Genomic DNA, 21,892 nt, shown 5'->3' on the forward strand with positions numbered 1-21,892 from the left:
TGTAAATGAATTGCCAGTTTTTGCTCAGATTGATCCCTACATGTAATGGTAGATGATGTTCTCTCCTCGGACTTTCGTGTCAATGCTGGTGTCCCTCAGGACTCAACATTTCATCCACTCTCTTCCTGATTTATATAAATGACAAGCTCTCATTCACTGCAAACCCTATTCATAGTTTTGTTGATCACAGCACACTCCACTAGTCCTACTCATATGATAGGCCTTGCAGTGCTCAAACATCTCATGCTTCAAGATCAACTATAATACGTGCCCTGAATACTGATCTTCACAGTATCCTTGATTGGGATGAAAGCAACTTTACCTTGATGGACCTGTAATTTCAGTCAGGATTTCTCCATGACTGTAGGTCGTAAAGAGTCCAGCTATTCCTGTCTTGAGCCTTTCTTCTCCATTTTCTTCCAACCTAGTCAACAGCAGAAAGAAACATCGTCAACTTCAATGCTTCTAAAATGCAGTTTTGTTTGTTTTTCCATAAAAATACCATAAATCTTCTCTGCTTACCTTTGATAACACTCAACTTAGCAGTCAAGACCAAATCTCTCTTCTTGGATGAACTCTTACTCCAAACCTTTTCTGCCACAATCATATCAATTCTATAGCATCAATAGCTTCCAAAAAAACTTGGCATCCTTTTGCAGTCAAGATGGTACTTCTCTGCCAAACAGTTGCATACTGTGTACAAATACCAAATCTGACCAACATTGGAATACTGTTCTCATGTATGGGGGGTAGTGCATCTAAGACCTTCCTAAAAATTCTTGATGTTGTTCAGAAAAGGGCACTCTGGTTGATAAATTACAGACTCTCTTCAGCTCACTATTCCATAGAAGATAAATTTCTGCATTGTGTCTCTTCTACAGATATTTCCATGGTTATTGTTCAGCAGAACTAGCATCCATTGTGCTCATATTTCTGCAAGATCTAAGGAACTCATACTACAGCTGCTTAGCATCCTTTTAAAATTGAACTGCATGCTCACCAAACCTGCTACTCCCAATCATCTTTCATTTCTTCCACCTCAATTCTGTGAAATCTCCCTAATGAAGCATTCTAAAGGACGATAATTTTCAACAGTTTTCAAGAATATTAACAGATTACTTTATTCCTGACCCCATCTTCATACAGCATCTGTCTGCTATAGGCTTTTCTGCCTTTCACGTGTGGGGAAAAAAAAATAAATTAAAATAAATTAAAATCATATATAAATATAGTTAACTTACTCCCCACAACTGACTATTAACAAAAAAGTTGGATATAGAGGAAAGCTTAGGTTAACAGCTTCATATGTAAATCCTGAGCTGTGGTAGTAAAGATTTCTGGGATGAGCATAGTATATCTGTTTAGCATTACTTTTATTTTTAATTTATTTTATATTTTTGAACTTTTAAGTTTGAGTTTTAAAGAGCCCTTATTTATTTATTTTGTTTTATTTTATTTTTTCCTCATGGAATCATTATATTAAGATTGGGTCATCTGCATTAATATGTTCTAACAGATAAGCTTAGGTGTTGATGGTTATTCATGACTTATTTAATGGTATTAACAACACCAAAACAATTTTAACAAAAGATGTTTTATTAACTACTTATATTTCACTGAATTTCAAATCAGCATCATCAGAGCACAACACAGCTTGTATACACAAACAATGAGTAAGTGAAACGATATAATTGTAATGGACAAAAGATTTAAAGTCCTATTTTGGGGCCCTATAATTTTGTGAAAAAATAAAATAAATAAAAATTACAGCTATGTTGGAGTTGCCCTTAAGATCACAGTCTCCCACATTTTTGGCAAATTAATGCAACCATATTTTTTCAGGTTAGGAGAATTCTTCAGAGCCATGGCTGACACAAAAAATAATCTTTCGGATCTGTAACAACCTCTAAATAGTACATTTGTTTTCTTCTATTTAATCTTGTGTGTGTGTGTGTGGGGGGGGGTGTCCAAAGCGTGATCTGCTAGTCCTGATTTGCCATGATAATAGCAGCGAATGTATTTTTTATTTCTTCCAGGTGGATGTTAACCGATCTTCCTGTTTGTCCATAGTAGGCCAAATCACAATCACAGGGAACTTCATACAAGGTGTGCTAGAGGGTTAAGTTCATCTGTAGGCAAGCGGATCAGAGTTGCTAGTTTAACATGGGGTTTGAATGTGGTTCAAATGCCAAGAAATCATCAAAAAAATAAATCCAGTTCATATTAAACCATGAACTATCTGTATTTTTGGGTTACCAAAAATCCACAAATCTAATATCCCCTTACACCTCATAGTCGATAGCATATAGTCGCACATATAAACTTGCCTGACAATTAGCCAAGTCGCCCCCCCCCCCCCCCCACTGGCAACTCATCTACTTTTGTAAAAAATTCAGTCCATTTCAAATCACTAGTTAAAAATCATATCCTTAAAAATTCAGACATAACGGTTAGTTTTGATGTCACCTCTCTATTTACCAATGCTATGTAATATTTTATCTATTTTGTAGGAATTGTAGCCATTGGCCTAGAATGTATGGCACAGATATTTGAGTTCTGTGAATAGAGCTGTATTGTTAGAACAAATATCTCTGGCTCTGTGTGTGATCTGCATACATAGTAAATTTGAATAATTCAAAGATATCAGGGGGAAATTTAGACTTGATCAAATCAAGAGTGTCTATAAGTGTACCACTTATAGACACTCTTGATTTGATCAAGTCTAAATTTCTTGATCAAATCTAAATTTCCCCCTGATATCTTTGAATTATTCAAATTTACTATGTATGCAGAATAATTTACATGGGGAGAAAAAAATCTACAAACAGATTAATAGTACTGCCATGCCCCCCACCCCCCCAGTAAACTTTTACATGGAACACTTTGAAAACAAAATACTTACCACAGCTACATACAAGCCCCTAGTGTGGTTACGCTATGTTGATGATATGTTTACCATTTGGCCCCATGGACAAGACACTTTTGGATGCATTTGTCCCCTACCTAAACAGTCAACACCCAAAAATTCACTTCACAGTAGAAAAAGAATATAATAACTGTCTACCATTTCTTGACACATTAGTTACCTGCCATTCAGATGGATCACTATCTTTTTCCATTTACAGAAAGCCAACACACACACACACACACACACACACAGGGAGGTGTCTACATAAACAATTACATCATCATTCAGTCCAACAGTATGACATTTTAAAAACACTTACACACAGAGCCAGAGATATCTGTTCTAACAATACAGCTCTGTTCACAGAACTCAAATATCTGTGCCATACATTCTAGGCCAATGGCTACAATTCCTACAAAATAGATAAAATATTACATAGCCCCATTCCCCCCCCTCTCCTAATACACAGGAACACAACATTACGATTTCTGTTCCCTATGTCAGAGGTACATCAAAAAAGATAGCCAAAGTACTCAATGGCCTTTGCACCACATTCAAGCCCTATGTTAAACTAGCAACTCTGATCTGCTTGCCTAAGGATAAACTTCACCCTCTAGCACACACCCTGTAGTGTATGAAGTTCCCTGTGATTGTGATTTGGCCTACTATGGGAAAACAGGAAGGCCAGTTCACATCCACCTGGAAGAACATAAAAAATACATTTGCTACTATTATTATGGCAAATCAGGACTGAAAGACCACACTTTGGACACCCCTTCACACAGGAGTAAATGGAAGAAAACAAATGTGCTATTTAGAAGTCGTTACAGATCTGAAAGATTATTTTTTTGTGTCAGCCATGGCTCTGAAGAATTCTCCTAACCTGAAAAAATATGGTTGCATTAATTTGAAAAAATTTGCGAGACTGTGATCTTAAGAGCAACTTCGACATAGCTGTAATTTTTATTTATTTTATTTTTTCACAACATTAGAGAGCTCCAAAATAGGACTTTAGATCTTTTGTCCATTACAATTATATCGTTTCACTTACTCATTGTCGTGTATACAAGCTGTGTTGTGCTTTGATGATGCTGATTTTAAATTCAGTGAAATATAAGCAATTAATAAAACATCTTTTGTTAAAATTGGCTTGGTGCATTAATACGTTACACTCAAAACTGTTTGTATCTAAATGATTTCATAATACTAAATTTGAAAGAAAGCCAAAGATTATGCTACAAAATGTATAGATTTCCAATATATTATGAACTGTTTTTAATTTTTAATTCTAAATTTGTAAATCTGAGGCCTACATAGCTTTGTGGAAACATTACTTGTTGCATAATGATATCCCACCATCATAACAGGTTTGATTCGAATCACCAACTAGAACTTTTTTCTAGGCTTTTTTTCAACAATTTCCTGACAATCTGTTGTTGACAAGGGTGATGACAGGCTACAGTCACTTTCCAAAAAGTGCTTCTTGATATGAGGTAGATTCCAAAAGTTTCCAATGTTACATACAAAATTCTCGCCAATTTTAAAATGGCATGAGTGACAGATAGCACCATATATGTGTACCAGTTTCAACTCTGCCTGCATCATTCAGTCAGAGGCACTCGTCTGACTAACACATGGCACACTAAGTGTACGCTGTGATGTTAAAAATTGAGTACCATGCTGTGATAGTTATTCACCAAAGAAGGGCTTTCTCCAAGTGCCAAACAGCAATTGGATGGTGTTTATGGGAAAGTTTCTACTTCATATTCCACTGTGAAGGAATGGGCTAAACAGTTTCACCTAAGAAGAGAGCATCGAAGATGATCCTCGTTATATCTGCCTGTGGAAGTGATGACTGAGGAAAATGTCTCTCTTGTTGAGGAGGAACTGCTCAATGACAGATGGCTGAAGCTCATAGAAATCTCAGCAAGGTTGGGGCTTTTTATAACGATCATCTTTCACATTATTCATGAGAAGCTTCACATGACGATGGTCAGTGCAAGGTGGGTGCCCCGACTTCTCTCTTCAATTCAGAAGGAGTATTGTGTGACCTGTTCCTGGAAGTTTTTAAAGCCTTGCCTAGGGAATCAGAGAGAAGTGCCGGAATCCATTGTCACCGAAGATGAAACCATGGTCCTTTATTACGATTCTCTTTCCAAAAGGGAATCCACGGAGTGGTGCAAACCAGGCAAAGCACCACCAAGAAGATCATGGCAACAATCTTTTGGGATTGCCGGCAAATTCTCTTGATTGACTTCAAAGAAAGGAATACCACTGTGAATGCAGAATATTATGCTTCGCTCCTGCACAAACTGTTCAATGTCATACAGGAGAAGAGATGAGGAATGCAGAGTCATGGTGTTCACCTGCTTCATGACAATGCTCCAATCCATACAGCTATTGTTACTAAGGCTGCAGTGAAGGACTGTGGCTCCCAGGAGATTGAACACCCGCCCTACCAGATTTAGCACACGGTGACTACTACCTCATCTCGAAACTGAAGACCTTCAAGGAAGAAAATTTGCAATGACAATGAGGTGAAAGATGCAGTTTTAGGCCATTTTGCAGACAAAAGTACCGACTATTTTTTTAAGGGCCTAGAAATGTTAATTCAAAGATGTAAAAAGTGTGTTGAAGTAAAGGGAGATTATTGCTAAAATAAAGAGCCAAAAGGCTTCCAATAGCCATCCATCAATTATGCACTGATGGAGAGTTCGCTTTAGAAAAATACATTTCTCTGACATTTCAAATTCTTCAGTACTGAACAAGAGTTTTTGCTCTCATAAGGTTTCTGCCTGGTCTCCGAAGAGAACTAACCAGTTTGAAACACCTGTCAGGCCAGTGAAACCTTATCAAAATGGACTAATAAAAGGCAAATATATAGACACTTGGGCAGCGACTATGTCTTTTAAGTAGTCCACACTAAGGCAACTCGGGTTTGCCAAAGAATGTATTCCTGAAAGGTCTCTAGTCAAGTTATGAAACTCATAGTTTCTACATTCGGCTTTAAAATAATGCTGGATCTAATATCCACTTTGTTTATGTAAGGGAGATTATGTTGAAAAGTGATACAGTTGTTTTCTTTTTATCACCTCGAAAAGGTAGACATGCCAGAAAGTTATGGAACCACCCTCGTAACTAGTAATCCACCATTTATCTGACCTTCACAATAGCAATCCATCAATTAAATGACCCTTGAATGGGTATTAGTATATCAACTGACTTCAGTATAGTACCACATAACTGCATCGTCAGTTATCTGACCCTTCAGTTATCCAAACAACAAACTACATTCCTGCTGTGGTTAGATAACTAAGCAATTACTGTAGTTAGACCAAAAGAGTTAGGCCTACCTTCTTTGGAGAACAAAAAGGCATTAGAAATGAGTTATGTTAGGACCTCAATTGATGAGAGTACCGAAGTAATACAGGCTTGTCAATAATACTAGTTAAAGGAAAAAACTGAGCAATAAAGTTAACAGAATTCATAATTATGTCATTATCAGTTAACAATTATAAAGAATTTTAATTCAAGAAATTAGTTAACTTACTTATTTTTATGTGTAGATCCTGGTATTTCTGTTTTCTTTTCTAACAAAGTAACATATTCAGTACCTCTGAAAAAAAAAAAGGAAGAAATAAAAACTGATGTGCATCATTTATCACTCTGAATATACAAGCTATCATACTTGCCTGCATTTACCCAAAAGCATGAGAGAAAGCTTACAGTCAGTATATTCCAAAAAAAAGGGAGATAAAAGTCATCCATCAGTCTATGGTTCCATTGCCCTTAAATCGATACTCTCAAAAACATGAAGGTTATCTGTCAACTTATTGACTACAAGGAAGAATGCCAATAAAACAATGATCACCAATATAGATTTCACCACTCTCACATTCCACAGGCGTCATCTAGCTAATGTTATCCACCTCAGGATACAAGTGATGGAAAGATATGAAGGAACTCATGTAGTTACACCTGACATTTCCAGGTATTTAACTGGACCTAACAGAGAGACCCACTAAACAACTATGGTCTGCTTCATATTAGTACCTCATGGTATTAACAACACTTAGAGATGGAAAAAATTAAATTAATTTAATGAAACCTAACATATTACTGGTTTTCTAACCAGCATCTTCAGAGCACAAATAATAACTGTGACAAGCAGAAGGCACTCAACTAAAGCCAGGGTATATCCTGGGATACTCCATCATTGAGGAAGAGGGCTGAAAAGGGAAACTGCAATTTATGTATACTAATGTCAGAAGAATCCAGAATAAGGAAGAATTTCTGGTATTAGTTAGTTCAACTTGGACAAAGGTTATAGGCATTAGTGACACTTGGTTAATGGGGGATAATACACTAGTTTTCATAAAATAAGAAAGAAGGAGAAAAACACTCAACTCAGGGTGGGCACATGAAACTCAGATATATTATGTAAAAAGTTATGCTCAGTCTGTTTATTGTATACAAATGAGTGCCACAGTATAAAAGCTGGTGTTTTGGAGTGGTTTTCCATTTCATGTTTGAAGTGAGAACAAGATATTTCATGATAGGAAAATTCTTGGATATGTTGTAAGATATCATTTAACTGATGAATTTGGGTGGCAAGACATCATAAGACTAGAGGCCAGCCAAAGTTAAGCAAAAGTAGCCAGATGGTTGCATGTGAGTCATTCCATGGTTCACAGATTGAGGAATCAATTTCAACAGTTACAAACAGCAACAATGAAGATACAGTGAGTAAGGTCATGTCCTACAACTGCAGTGGGTGACTGATATCTCTGATTATCTGCTCACCAAAACAGGAGTACTAATCTTGAATCAGCTATAATCTGACTTCACACTGGCTACATGAACATTGGTATTTGCTTCCACCCTGCACAGAAGGCTTCACGAAGATGGTCTTTATGTTAGGTGACCAGTAGTCTGCATGCCCCTATCCCCATACCACAGGAGAAAACATTTGAAATAGGCCAAGCTCCACATCAACTGGACCCAAGACCAATGAGGATCAGTACAATTTACAGATGATTCCTGATTTGCCCTACAAAGAGATATTAGGCATGCTTTAATCTGAAGACAGGGACATGTTATCATTCTTCTAATATCTATCTGTGAAAGGAACATTTACAGTGGAAGTAGTGTGATGGTTTGAGGGGGCATCTCATTGGGTCAGCACATCCTAGCAGAACCACAAATACTGCAACTTATAGAGACGAGGTCCCGGAAACCTACATTTGTCTGTATATGGGTGTGATAGGGGAGACATCTATCCTACAAGATTATAATGCTCATCCTCAAATCAAAGCTCATGGACTAATTTCTTCAAGAAAAGACTATCACATATATAGACTGGCAAGCTAGGTCTCCTGGTGAAAATTCATGAATGTGTGACAGGAACGTAATACACTGTAGAGAACTGTATGGTTTTGTGAAAAGTGTATCTTGCCTCAGTAATGTGTTCACTTATTTAATGATAAAGTGAAATGAGTTGAATAAAGGAAACAGCTACACAGTGATACTGCTGGATTTGACATGATACCACAGAATTGTTTCATAAATTAAAGCAAATTGAACTGGATATGAAGCTGTTGATATAGCTAAGAGAGTACTGACTGATGGACATCAGAATAGTATATGGGAGAAATGAATTCAAGAAAAGATGGGTGACTAGTGGTGTACGACAGGTCTCTGTACTTTGACTGCTACTACTTAATTTGCAAATCAGTGATATAGGAAATGATTTAATATCTGGGTGTTTGCTGAAGACAGAAAACTGGGAAGAGTGATAGTCAATGAAGATGATATAGAGATACCACAGGATGACTTACATAAGCTGGCAGTATAGGGCAAAGGATAACAGCAACCCATTTAATGTAACAAAGTCAAGTAAACTCTGGGAAGAATATACCACAAGCTGCTTACTACGATGGAACTCGATTACAGTAAACTGATGAGGCCAGGAAATTGAAGTTTTGAGGGCATACTGCAAAGGTGGCCAAACCAGCTGACCAGATTACTAGTCAGCAATTTAGGCCACTGATACTGAACTGAAGAACACACTGATAAGCAGCAATGGGGGGGGAAGAATTTTTCTTTCTCTTTATAAGATTTTAATAAGACCACAATTGGATTATTGTGCATAAATAATCTGCACCATCTCCTCTCCTGAGGAAATGGTGGAGAGAATCCAGAATCAAGTAATTAAGATTGTGAAAACATCTATGGAAGAGGACAGCTTAAAGGTCTGTGGGTTACACAGGCTAGTTGATATATGGAAAAGAGGGGGATATGATAGAGGTATATAAGTTATTTAAAGGGATTTTAAAGGATTGATGCAGAAGAGTTTTTTCAGTATATGGTAGAACTGGGAGAACACGGATTCATACCTACGAATTATGTAAGCATGTAGTTAGCAAAGATATGAGAACTAGATGATTTTTTGCTTAGAGGGTGAATGGGTTGAATGAGTCGAAAGAGAAGCATGATAGGTACTGTGCGAAAAATGGTTAATAATGGCCTCCTACAATGCTTCATTGACTCCATAGAAATGCCTAAGAAAATAAAAATGATACATTAATGACTTTCTCTCACCAATCTCAAATTCTGCCCATAGTTTCTTATGAAAGTGCACTCCATTCTTCACCGAAACGCACTGAAGTATTCAAATGACTTGCACTTCACATCTTTTATAACCAATTCCTTAAACACCAATCTCACCATTATTCAGTGGAGTGAGATGAAAATTTATTACTTTAATTGCTCAATTGCAAATCATGTTCATTCTTAAGAGATGCTATTATTAATTTTAAATCAAGTATATGAAAACTATATATACTCCTCCCACTAGTGCCTGAGTAAATCCCATTGTACTTATTATTTGGAATGATTTTGTTCTTAGCCTCAGCAGAACCAATTATGCTGGCACACTAATTCTTCTGCTAGTTTCTACTACTGATGTCTATCTTTGCTTCTGTTGAGGGTGTTTGGGTAGCTGGATTTATAATGTTCACCTGGTACACTGATAAAAACTGCAAGATGTGTGAGAGAGAGAGGGACACTATATATATATACAGGGTGTTCGGGATAAATTTGACATATTTATAATTAATTATATTTTTCCGTAAGTTACATGTATTAACACACACTTCTCTTCATTTAAAAGTTTGGACCCTTCTTCATTCATATACAAGATGTCAGAAAGGATGGATAGCTGGAACCCACCTGAATCATGGAAGAGAATAACTTGTATCATGATGATTCCTGCCCGCCATCAAAATAAGAATATTACGACTGCTGCCCAATGCTCCCTGAATACAGTAAAAACAATCAGGCATGAACTAGAGACTTGCAATGGTGACTACGAGGATGTAGCAAGAAGAAAGATCCCTAGCAGACGATCTGATTGCGTTCGTACAGCAGAATTCCTCGCAAATCTGCAGGAACAGGTGTTGAAGAACCCTGGCATTGGAATTCGGGCTTTGTTCGTGGAGTTGCTAACTGTAGTCAAGCCCTGGATAACAAGGGTAGCCAATGGTAGGCCGTATGTATGGCAGCAGGATTCGGCCCCTTGCCACACCTCTGGGAAAAGTCAAAAATGGTTGTCTGAAAATTTCTACGACTTCACCAGTCCAAATGTTTGGCCTCCAAACTCCCCAGACCTTAACCCCATGGATTATTTTGTATGGGGCGCAGTTGAAAAAGACACCAATCGCACTTCCAGTAATACAAAAGCCCAGTTAATGGATAAAATTAAAACAGTTTTTGCGGCCCTTCCCAGGGAGACTGTAGCATCAGCTTGTTCGAGGTTCCGAAGCAGAATTGAAGCTGTGATCGATGCTAATGGTGGTTATTTTGAGTAAATCTTGTTGATAGTATTGTAATTAACTCTGCCTGTAATGTTTTTTTGTCAATTCATTAAATTTAATAGATACAAAGAAGATTTTCTTTTTCCTTACGAAACTGTCAAATTTATCCCGAACACCCTGTATATATATATATATAGTATAACTTCACCTAGTTGTAGTTATATCACTATAACCAGGCAAGGTTCCAGCAAGCATGATATGTAATGATGTTTTGCCATCATAATGCAGAGATATTCTGTGTTAGTTTTAGCTAACACAGAATACAGTCTGAATTGCTATGTCCTAAATTTCCAGTAGTCCCCATTTCTTCAGTACATATGTGGATACCCAGAACAAGGGTTGTGTGCGAAGGAGAGAATTGGACAGTGAGTGAAATTGGTCCTGTAGTTTTAGCATTCCTTATAAAGTATGTGGATGGCTACTCCAAGTTATCTAGCTTTCATCATTAAGCAACATCGAATCCTTAATTTTTAACAATTTCCTGCCCAGAAAGAGCACTGCAGTCAGGCATATTGTTAGGACTAGGCAAGCACTATTTTGCCATTCCTAAATTGAAGAAAATATGTACAATTAAGGGGGAAGGGAGATAAAAACTGTTTTTGTCACCCTCTATATTTGCCACTCTAATGGCAGTATATAATGTTGATATGTTTGCTCCTTTGTACTCTTGCAATGATTGAAATAAAACCCATAGAGTCCTGGAACAACTTGTGTATGGATTGTAAGACAGAACAACAAACCTAACAAGTGTTTATGATTTTGCAAAACACACCTAATAACAATGAAAATTTCTGTCTTGTAAAGATTTTGATTAAGAAGTTTGTAAAGCAAAGATATTTTTTCTCGGTTTTGTTAAATTTTACTCAAACAGAGAAAGATCCAGGTACTGCAAAAATTTAAATAATACTGTGCTATTCACTGAAATGAATTCCGCATAAGTTAATGCATTAAGAAAAATGTTTATGAGCAGTCGTAAGAATGTTCACGGGGATTAAATTAAAAACCTAAATGAATTAATCTATAAGTGACATTAACAAGTCACACTCTGATGTTGAAGTTGATAACAATATTATTAATCTTATTTTAAATACCTGTTTGTCATTCTTTGTCTTAACTTCTTACATCTCTTCTTCAGAGCTTTCTGCCTTTCCTTATCAAGTGCAATATCAGGATCAAGTTTATCTGCAGGTGCATCTACAATATGCTTTAGATTATATAATTCCTGAAATTAAAAAAAAAAAAAATCCAATTTTAACAGCAAAATTCTAATTTGATGCACTATTATTAGTTTCTCTTTATTTATATATACAGTAAAACCCCGTTTTTATGTTCCTGCAATTTACGTCATTTTCTGTTGGTCCCATCTTAAGGCCTATTCTTACGATATATAGTTTCCCACCATTAACAACTTGATGTGTACGTTATTTCCCGTGATTTGCATTTTTTTCTCAGGTGGCAACACTGATTTTTGAGGCGATTTCTGCGGAAATCTGCGCATTTCTGTTCCCAAATGGCGTTGCTTTCAGCAGTAGTTTCGTTTCCGCCATCACGGTGACTTGCATGCTTGCAGCAGTAATGTAGTGATACCATGATTTTTCAATCACAGTATGAATTGATATTGCAGAATTTCTGTCACGTAATTTAGTGTGTGAAAGTTGCTTTCAAGTTGCGGTGGTGGATTATCCATGTTAGTAACATGGAGAAAAAAGACAGAAAATATATTTTGGTAGAAGAAAAGATGGCAATTCTGTGATGTGTAGATTGGTATGCTGGAACATGTGTGCATTTAGCAAAAGATCTTAGACTCTCCATTCCACTTTGAACATGATAGTAAAAAACAGGTCAAGCACTGAACTCAATGCAAAGCAATCTGGCACTATGTCAAAAAAACGAAAAGCAAAAACAATCAACAATTAAAGATTTTTTTTAAATAGATAAATGTAAGTAATTGTAAATTCATTTATTTTCAGTTATTAAATTTTGTAATTCAGTATGTAGACTCACATACTAGCAGTAAGTCATCTTTTAGCCTTTTTTAATCTTTTTTTTACATTTCCTGCTATTTACACTTTTTTCCATCAGTCCCCTGAAAAGTGTAAAAAAGGGGTTTTATTGTGTGTGTGTGTGTGTGTGTGATAATCTTACCTACAAAATGCTGAAATCTTATTAGTAGGATAGGCTAAGTTAAATAAATCTGGAAATCTTACTCTGGAGACAAAATGTGAAACTCTTTCAATTCACTTCAGACTTCTAAATAAGGTGGTGATTATCACAAGTGATTAAAATTATCTGCTACCTGAAGATTTTACAAGCACTATAGGTGCTTGTAAAATCTAACAGCTAACAAGGAGAGGATACTTACTAACTGGAGCTGGCTGATCTTAGGAAAATTTCGAAACACTGTTTTTGGCATTTATAAATCTCGTTTAGTGGTTAAAAACATCTTTTCCGCCTAGTATTAACAAACCATCTCTTTTAAACCCATTCTGCACCTCACTGTGGTAAGAGAGTAAACAGGCAATGGGATGAAATGTCAGTAGTATATGTTACCAGAAGAGTTCCCCAAGAATGAAAGCTGACTCACTATAAGTCCATCTCAAGATGTAAAATTGTCTTGCTCAAGGAAATCAGAAAGAATGGCTGCAGATGGACCAACAATACAAAACTAAATGACTGGACAAGAAAACTGAAAATACTGAACAAATATGATTTGAAGATATCAATTTGGACCATTAGATTGTTAAATCCAAAAGAATAAGAACTAATAAAAGAAAGAATGAAAGAGTAGCATTATCTGAAACTAAGAGGAAGAGAAAGAGGATGTATAAAACACAAAAATATATCAATAATAGTACAGAGTTGGAGTAAGTACGAAAAAAAAGGGTAAAAAGTGGAGTGGCAATAATACTATATCAGTGAAATGAGTTCAATATAAAAGAATGTAACTACAAATCAGAAAGCATCAAGAAACAGAAATACAAGGGAGTACCTAAAAATAACCTGAATTTGAACTTGCCGCACAGCCATTTTCTAGTTACGGATGATGTCACTAGGCAACATGAGTGTGCAGTTTTTCACACTAGTCTGGCAAGTGGCGTCATCCTGTGTGAACTGGTTTGTTGTTCTGGCAGCTTTTTTTTCGTTAGCACTTACAAGCAAGTTTGGCAGTTTTGTGATGGCTGGTCACAAGGAACAGAGTATGCGTGCATGCGTGTGCAAAATTTTGTTTTATTTTGAATAAAACTGCAGCTGAAACTATTGTTATGCTTTGGCAAGCCTTTAAGGATGATGCTTTAGGTAAAATGCATGTCTATGAATGGTTTTCCTATTTTAAAAATTGGGATATGTCAGTTGAAGACCAACCATGATATGGCCAACCTTCAACAAGCAGAAATTATGAAAACATATTAAAGGTTTGCCAGGCAATTAATGAAGATCGTCAAAAGACCATTGAGCAAGTTTCTGAAGAGACGAATTTGTCATGGAGTTTGTGCCAGCAAATTTTAACAGATTTGTAAATGAAGATTTGCAACAGATTTGTTCCTCCTGAACAGACAGTGAACCAATAGTTTTATCTGAACATTTTGAGAAGACTGTGATAGCGTGCGATGAAAACAGCCAGAGATGTGCAATAACGGAGATTGGTTGCTGCACCAAGATAATGCCCCAGCCCACAAGGCTTTGTCTGTCCAACAGTTCTTGATAAAAAAAAAAACATGGCGGTTGTTCACCACCCTCCCTACTTGCTCGATCTCTCTCCATGTGCCTTTTTTCTATTCCCACAGATAAAGAAACCATGAAAGAGCAGCGATTCACTGATGTGGACAAAGTGAAAGAAAAGTCACTGGAGGTCATAAACTGTTCAACCAAATCAAGGAGACTAGAAGGAGACTTGTTATGGAGTTTGTGCCAGCAAATTTTAACAGGACCCTCTCCAATTTCGGTCTCTTGGAAACATTACAGGGAAGAAGAAAAAGAAACTGGGGAACGTAAGACAGATACTGTGAAAATAGCATATGAAGAAGATACTTTAATTCCTCCAGGGAGGGTATCTCCTGATCCTTCATGTCTGAAAACCAAATCAAAAAATTTTTGAAAAATAATTCCTGTTAATTTTGGGTACCTCCTCATAGATACATTTTATAAAAAATTTACAAAAAACTCTAGATAAAATAAAACTGAAGAAATGATCACCACAGCTAGAAATTTAAATGTACAAATTGGAAAACAAATAATATTACTAGAAATATGTTAAAGATTTAAATCTTTCAAACCAGTACAAAATAAAAATGGAATTAAATAATAATTCGGTCAGACAATGAATTGAGAATAAACACTCCATTCTACAAGCAAAAAATAGCACAGAGAAATAGCTTAGGAAACATCCACAATAATCTATATAATAAAACAGAAACATTATGGCTGAAAATAGCATCAGCTAATATAGGAACTAATTATGCATTATTTACTGGAAAATTGTGATTCTGGACCAAAAAAAAGTACATACAGATTAAAAAAAATAGGTTGAACTAATTTACAAGAATATTAAAACTATATCAATGTGAGAAAGTTGAAGAGAGGATACTATTCTACTCAAAGGAAGTGAAACTATTGATACCCAAGAGAAACCAAGCACTTTTAGCACATCTACAAAATAAATCCAATGAAGAAAAGTACTAAACAATTAAATAGTAAGGATCACTCATTACTCCTGACCTGAATCACTGCAAAATGTGGAAAATAAAACAGAATTCTGGACTAACTATTTAAACCTCAAACACGACTTTTATGATACACAGAAGCAAATATGAAGATTAATAAGAGACATAAGATTGAATTAATACTTGTTAGCACGTTCATTGCCAATCACGCAATATCGCGTGGACGCCGCTATCAAGTAAAAAAAATTTGGCCACCACACGAAATTCCAATTTTCAGCTTGGCAATGAACGTGTTAACACCTCTCTATTCAAAAATAGATGGTGCTGATTATGACTTTAGTTTTTTTTTTTTTTTGTGTTGTGTTTAGTTTTGTTAATGTTTGTGTACTGTCTCTTCAGTAGCCAGCATCTTTAAAGCATTGTTTGCGTTCTGAAGATGCTGGGTATAAATTAAAGATGTCAAGAAATTATATTCTTGGTTATTCCTTTATCCAAATGTAAGCAAACAATGTTTGTGCATGAAGTATCTTCGCAACCTGGCTACTTGTATATAGAGGCAATTGATGTGACTCCACATCAATTGCCTTAGTATCCCATAATGCAAAGCATACACCCTTTCAGATGTGTACAATACTATGTGTAATGGGAAAGGCTGCTACCCATATTGGTTTAAATTTTACTGAGGTATGTTTAAGTGCATGGATACCTCTCCAAAAACTCCAAGTGATCGACAAGATCACTCTAAATTTCAATGAGTGACCCTAAAGGATCACTACCAAACTCATTACTCCTGACCTGAATCACTCTATGATAGGAAATTCAGTTTCTGTACTCCCCAGAAAGTAAGCAAACCCAAGGACAAGCATTAATAAATGTCATTAGTGGGAGCTAAACCCAGAAGAGATACCAAGGTTGAAGTAATGCAGAAGTCATATATTTCCTACTGTTTCAAAAAAACTTGGCATCCTTTTCTGCTCAAGATGGTACTTCTTTTTCTGAACAGTTACTTTTTCCTCCTCCTTCATCCCTGCTATTGTTGTGGTGTATAAATCCCAAATCTGGCCAACTTTGGAATACTGCTGTCATATTTGGCGTGGTGCACTTAAGACCTCTCTAAAAATTCTTGATGCTGTTCAGAAAAGGGCAGTATGATTGATTAATGACATACTTCTTACAAACTTTCTTCAGCCACTTTCCCATAGAAGATCAGTTTTGAATTATATCTCTTCTATGGATAAGGCTTGGGGAAGAGGAAGCGGTGGAGAGGATTCAGAGGCGAGTGACCAAGATGGTGAGTGGCCTGTGGAATGTTTCCTATGAGGATAGATTGAAGGAGTGTGGATTGCAGAAGTTGGCTGATAGGAGAAAAAGAGGGGATATGATAGAAACATTTAAATTGCATAAAGGTTTTATAGGATAGATGCAGGGAAAATGTTTCAGCACTTGGCTAGAGCGACCAGAACAAGGGGCCATCCCTGGAAGTTGAATAAAGGTGTGGTCAGTAGGGGTGTTAGGACTAGATTTTTTACTTGAAGAGTAGTGAATGAGTGGAATGGGTTGTCAGAGTCAGTTGTGAGTGCTTTTTCTGTTAATTGGTACAAGGAGATGTATAATAGATTGGGCTGTTGCTCAAGTTCCAGTAGCTACTGGAACTTGAGCAATAGCTGCTAAATATCCTTTTATAGTTGAACTGCATACTCATTAAACCTAGCACACCCAGTTATCTTTCATTCCATCCACTTCAATTCTGTAGAACAGCCTCCCCATGAAGCATTTTCAAAGCACTGCAACTTCCAACAGTTCAAGAAGAATATTAACAGATTACTTTGTTCCAGACCCCTGCCCAGACACAGAATTTATTTGCTATAGGCCCTTCTGCCTTCTGTGTGTGGGAGTAATGTAAAAATTTACCTCACTATGAAACAAACTGTAAGAGTAGAGTTTAGCATTACTTTTCTAAATGTTTTTATAGTAGTCTTCTCTATAACAGATTGAAACCTTTCATAAGGAAGACAGCTACAAAAACCACCCAACATTACCACTCTTATTTACTATATATATAAATAATAGTAAGGAAATAAAAGAAAATATAAAACTGGTATTTAGACTGGATTGTAGAGTCATACTTCATACCCTACTGTTTGTAGACAACAAGATAATCATAGCAAGAAATGAACTCCAAAAATAAATATATTTTCCTTCAACACGGACCAAAAAATTTTGAATGAAAATATCAACGGATAAAATTAAAATCTTGCCATGGGCATAGATGTTTCCAGTTCATGGAGGATATATATATATATCAGTGGCATCACATGCTGTGTCCATTTCGGTTGGATGTGCTGTTGTGTGGCTTGTGCAAACCATGCTACAAAATTCACATCAATTTGACAGTATGATTTCATTTTTTATCGATGTATGCAAGTTTTAAGAGTGCATAGAGCATCAGCGATCATCTTAATTGATCCAATGCAATTAATCATAGGATGACTGAATACTTAATTATTATACAGGTCTGCCATGGAATCCGAAGACTCATTGCAGGAACCCAATCTAGCCACACAATCTATCATACCTCTCCTTGAACCAATTAACAGAAAAAGCACTCAGAAGTGATTCTGACAACCCATTCCCCTCATTCATCACTCACCAAGCAAAAAATCTAGTCCTCACACTCCTACTGACCACACCTTTATTCAACTTCCAGGGATGACCCCTTGTTCTGGTTCCTCTAGCCAAGTGCTGAAACATTTCCCCTGCAGCTATCCTATAAAATCCTTTAAGCAACTTAAATGTTTCTATCATATCCTCCTCTTTTCCTCCTATCAACCAACTTCTGCAAGCCACACACCTTCAATCTATCCTCACAGGGATCTTCCACAGGACACTCACCATCTTGGTCACTCGCCCCTGAACCCTCTCCACCACTTCCTCATCCCCCAGGGAACAAGACTTGAGCATAGTAATCCAGATGTGGGCATATCAAAGCCTTTATAAAGAGGAATAACAACTTCCTGATTTCTACTTGTTAATGTGTTCTTCAATATCCAAGTAATCTTATGGGCTACCCTAGCAACCTTAGCAATATGTCCTTTAACATTTGGATCTTTGTGTCTACCACACCCCTAGATCTCTAGCTTCATCCATTTCCTGGAGTACAGTGCCATCAATGTGATACACAGCTTGTAATCTATTTATCCTAAAATGCATAACTTTACATTTTTCGACATTAAATTGACACCATTAACTTTTGCCCATACTGGGCAAAAGTTAATGGTGTCAATTTAATGTCAATTGAATTACAGCTTAGTCAAAAGCATTGCCAGTTCCCTTGCACATTCTTGCAGTTAATGGTGTCAATAGGCTTTCAATATGAAAGCCTATTTAAATCTTCCTGCAAGCTCTCCACATTACCCCTTGATTAACTATTACTCTACCTAATTTCATATCATCAGCAAACAACTGAATATTTCCTTTCAATTAATTTCCTATATCATTTATGTACAAATTAAACAGCAATGGTCCAAGCACTGAACCTTGTGGCACACCACTAGTCATCTGTTTTCTCTTAGATTCTGTCCTTCCATATACCACTTTTTGTATCTGTCCAGCAGCCATCCTCTTATCCACTTAACAGGTCATATCCATCCCCATTAGTTCTAATTTGTGTAAAAGTGTTCCATGTGGTATTCTGTTGTATTTGCAAAATCGTCATGTAGTCATTTCCTTTATCCAACTCAGCTGTTACTCTATTATAAAAAGTTAGTAAATTACTAAGGCATGACCGACCCTTCACAAAGCAATGCTGACCCTAATACAGTATCATATTTTTATCTACCCATTCTTGAATTCTCTTTTTTACCAATTTTTCTAGTACTTTTACCACCATGATTAAGATACTGATTAGTCTATAATTTTCTACTGTAGTCTTAGAACTCATGCAAAGAAATAATTTGCCTTCTCTCCTTTCCTTGGAACTCTACCAGAGCTGAGACTTAAATTAAACAGCTTAGTCAAAAGCATTGCCAGTTCCCTTGCACATTCTTGCAAAACCCTTGCTGATATCCCATCTAATCCCACAGCTGTATTTACATTGAAATTCTGCAATATCCTAAGAACCTCCAATTCATCCATCTCTGTTCCCACATCAGTGTCTGTCACATAGGTCAAAGCACTAACCTCTAAAAAGATCTCATGCTCTCCACTACTACTACTAAATTCTCCTACTACAACACTACTACCATCAAAGTCATCTACCGCCTATCATTACTGACAACAGTACTTTTGTCTGTATATTGCGTGCATTTTGAAGGTCGATTTGTCTTTATGCAGGATGAAAAACCCGAGTTTCCAGGAGTAAAAAGCCTGCAATCGACATATGACATTGGCTAACTGACCTTCAGTTGAAAAAGCACATATAATGATTCTCCCTCATCACGATGAGAATCGACCTTTCGAGTTGAAGGGTGTAATATTCCACTGTTCTTCCAATTGCGCTACAGAGGCACTTAAGTGGGGAACAATGTGTTAACATATTGTGAAGCAGAGAAGTGTCTCGTGTACTCAGTTTTTGGATCTTTGTGATTGCTCAGTAAATTTGAAAGAGGAGGATGAGGCTTACCTCTAAGTGCAATCATACAATCCGCAAAAGCCATGGCAGAAAACAGAACATTCAGTAGATCGTCAACACTGTTTCCCATTTTAAATATGGGCAAGAAAGTTAAATTATTTATAGAAAATTATATATTAAAAAAACTTGTCTATATCGGTCTCCTAAACACATCAGTTCACACTTCATGCATGCAGAATGAAACTCAGAAAACAAAAACAGCAACTCATGACAAATGACAATGTTCAATTAGATTGGTTGACACAATAACCAATCACAGTCACTGATATCTGGATGCTATTGTCTCAGCACACACATCCTGCCTTGCCTTCTGGGTGGTTTAAAACCATTGGAACGCTAAGAATTTAGTCCACTGCGCCACCTGACTGAACATCTGAAAGACTGTTATCATCTGTTGAAATGGCTCAAAGATGTCCGTATTTGAGACCACACACACCCAGGCTATTAACATTAATGTGATGCAATGTTTATGTGTCAAAAAGTGTCCTCTTTGTGAAGTATTAGTAAATCATGTTTAATTTTAAGAATCATGCAAAGCCAGGAAACAATTAGGGGAGTTTTTAACAGGAATAAATGTAAAAAAATATAGACGATATTGTTATTCTATGGGTGTGTGCACCACACAGCTAGCACACCCTGAATATATGTCTGATATATATATATATACATACAGGTAATCCTAGTATAACGCGGCACTTATACAATGCAGTTTCGATATAAAGCGGCCTACAAATTGTAGTATCCCTTGTTCAATGCGGTTTCGATATAATGTGGTCTACAATTTCTAGTAACCCTTTATTTATTTATTTTTTCATATTTTTCAGCGCGGGACTTAAAAATAAAATTTTATCTTCGTTAAATTTGTATCTGTCCGTATCGTGCAAGTAGTTATAAGTATCGAATTTAGTTTTATTGTATCACTGAATAAGGCTGTACAGAGGCTTTTGCAGTCTGTGTCATTCTCAACAAATAGTGCAATTAGAGACAGATGGAATTAAAACGGTGCTAACTAATAAATCACATGTCCCCTCTCACAGAAACTATGCTGTATAGGCTTAAGCAAAACCATATGTTGCACCGAGACACAGTATCTAACTAAAAACTATTATCCAAGTTTTCAATTATGAAATAAGTGTTTGTTTTATTGCAATTGAAATTCTCGATGTCATTATGACAGATCACAAAGGTCAACTTAAAATAAAAGGCTACCAAGAATTGAAACATGCCATATAATGAATGTGTGAGTTCTCCTGCCAAGAAGTCATAAAATTCAACCAAGGGTTGAAACATTTGTGTGAGTTGAGCCAGTCAGTAATGAGAAACTCCATCGGAACGATAAATGACACCCTGTTGTGAATGTGTTAAAACTAATAGTGAATGTTGTTATGACAGTTTCAGATGTTATGGAATTCGATTGAAGAGAATTAGCATTTCAACTCAACACTTGTCTGCTGCTTTTGTCTTTGGGTAACGTGATCTTTTGTTAATACCGCACCAATCATATGCACGTAACTTTATAGCTGCTGTCTTGTGTAAAACAAAATTCAGCTTGTACGTATTGTAACAATTAAAAAAAAACTTGAATAATTTATAAGCGTATAAAAGGATATCACCTGTAAATCGTTGACATGCCAGCAAAATTCTCAGACATGCCATAGGTTCGCCATCGGTTACTGTATAAAGTGTTTATTGTTGATAATTGTCTTTGTTTTCTGCCAGGAAAGAGCATTTAAAATCATAAGTGTGTTATTCTCCAGCTGAGCAGTTTATTTTCTTGTGAGCTGCATACATATGTAATGCTTTTTTTTTTATGTAAAAG

The 21,892-nt window shown here is 36.4% G+C and overlaps 1 protein-coding gene across 2 annotated transcripts in view; it reads right to left on the reverse strand.

The window, feature by feature from the left end:
- Positions 1-21,892, reverse strand: part of ssp3 (SCAPER domain-containing protein short spindle 3) — a 460,137-nt gene that overhangs the window by 150,270 nt on the left and 287,975 nt on the right. For both annotated transcript variants that reach the window (XM_090403385.1, XM_090403386.1), the window contains 2 exons: positions 11,874-12,004; positions 6,459-6,524 (listed from right to left, as the gene is read on the reverse strand). In XM_090403385.1, coding sequence (XP_090259511.1) covers positions 6,459-6,524; positions 11,874-12,004 — 197 coding nt within the window. The remainder of the gene's footprint in view (positions 1-6,458; positions 6,525-11,873; positions 12,005-21,892) is intronic.

Source organism: Typopeltis vanoorti, chromosome 14 (genome assembly GCF_054136105.1).
Source record: "Typopeltis vanoorti isolate ZY-2024b chromosome 14, IOZ_Tvanoo_1.0, whole genome shotgun sequence".
NCBI lineage: Eukaryota > Metazoa > Arthropoda > Arachnida > Uropygi > Thelyphonidae > Typopeltis > Typopeltis vanoorti.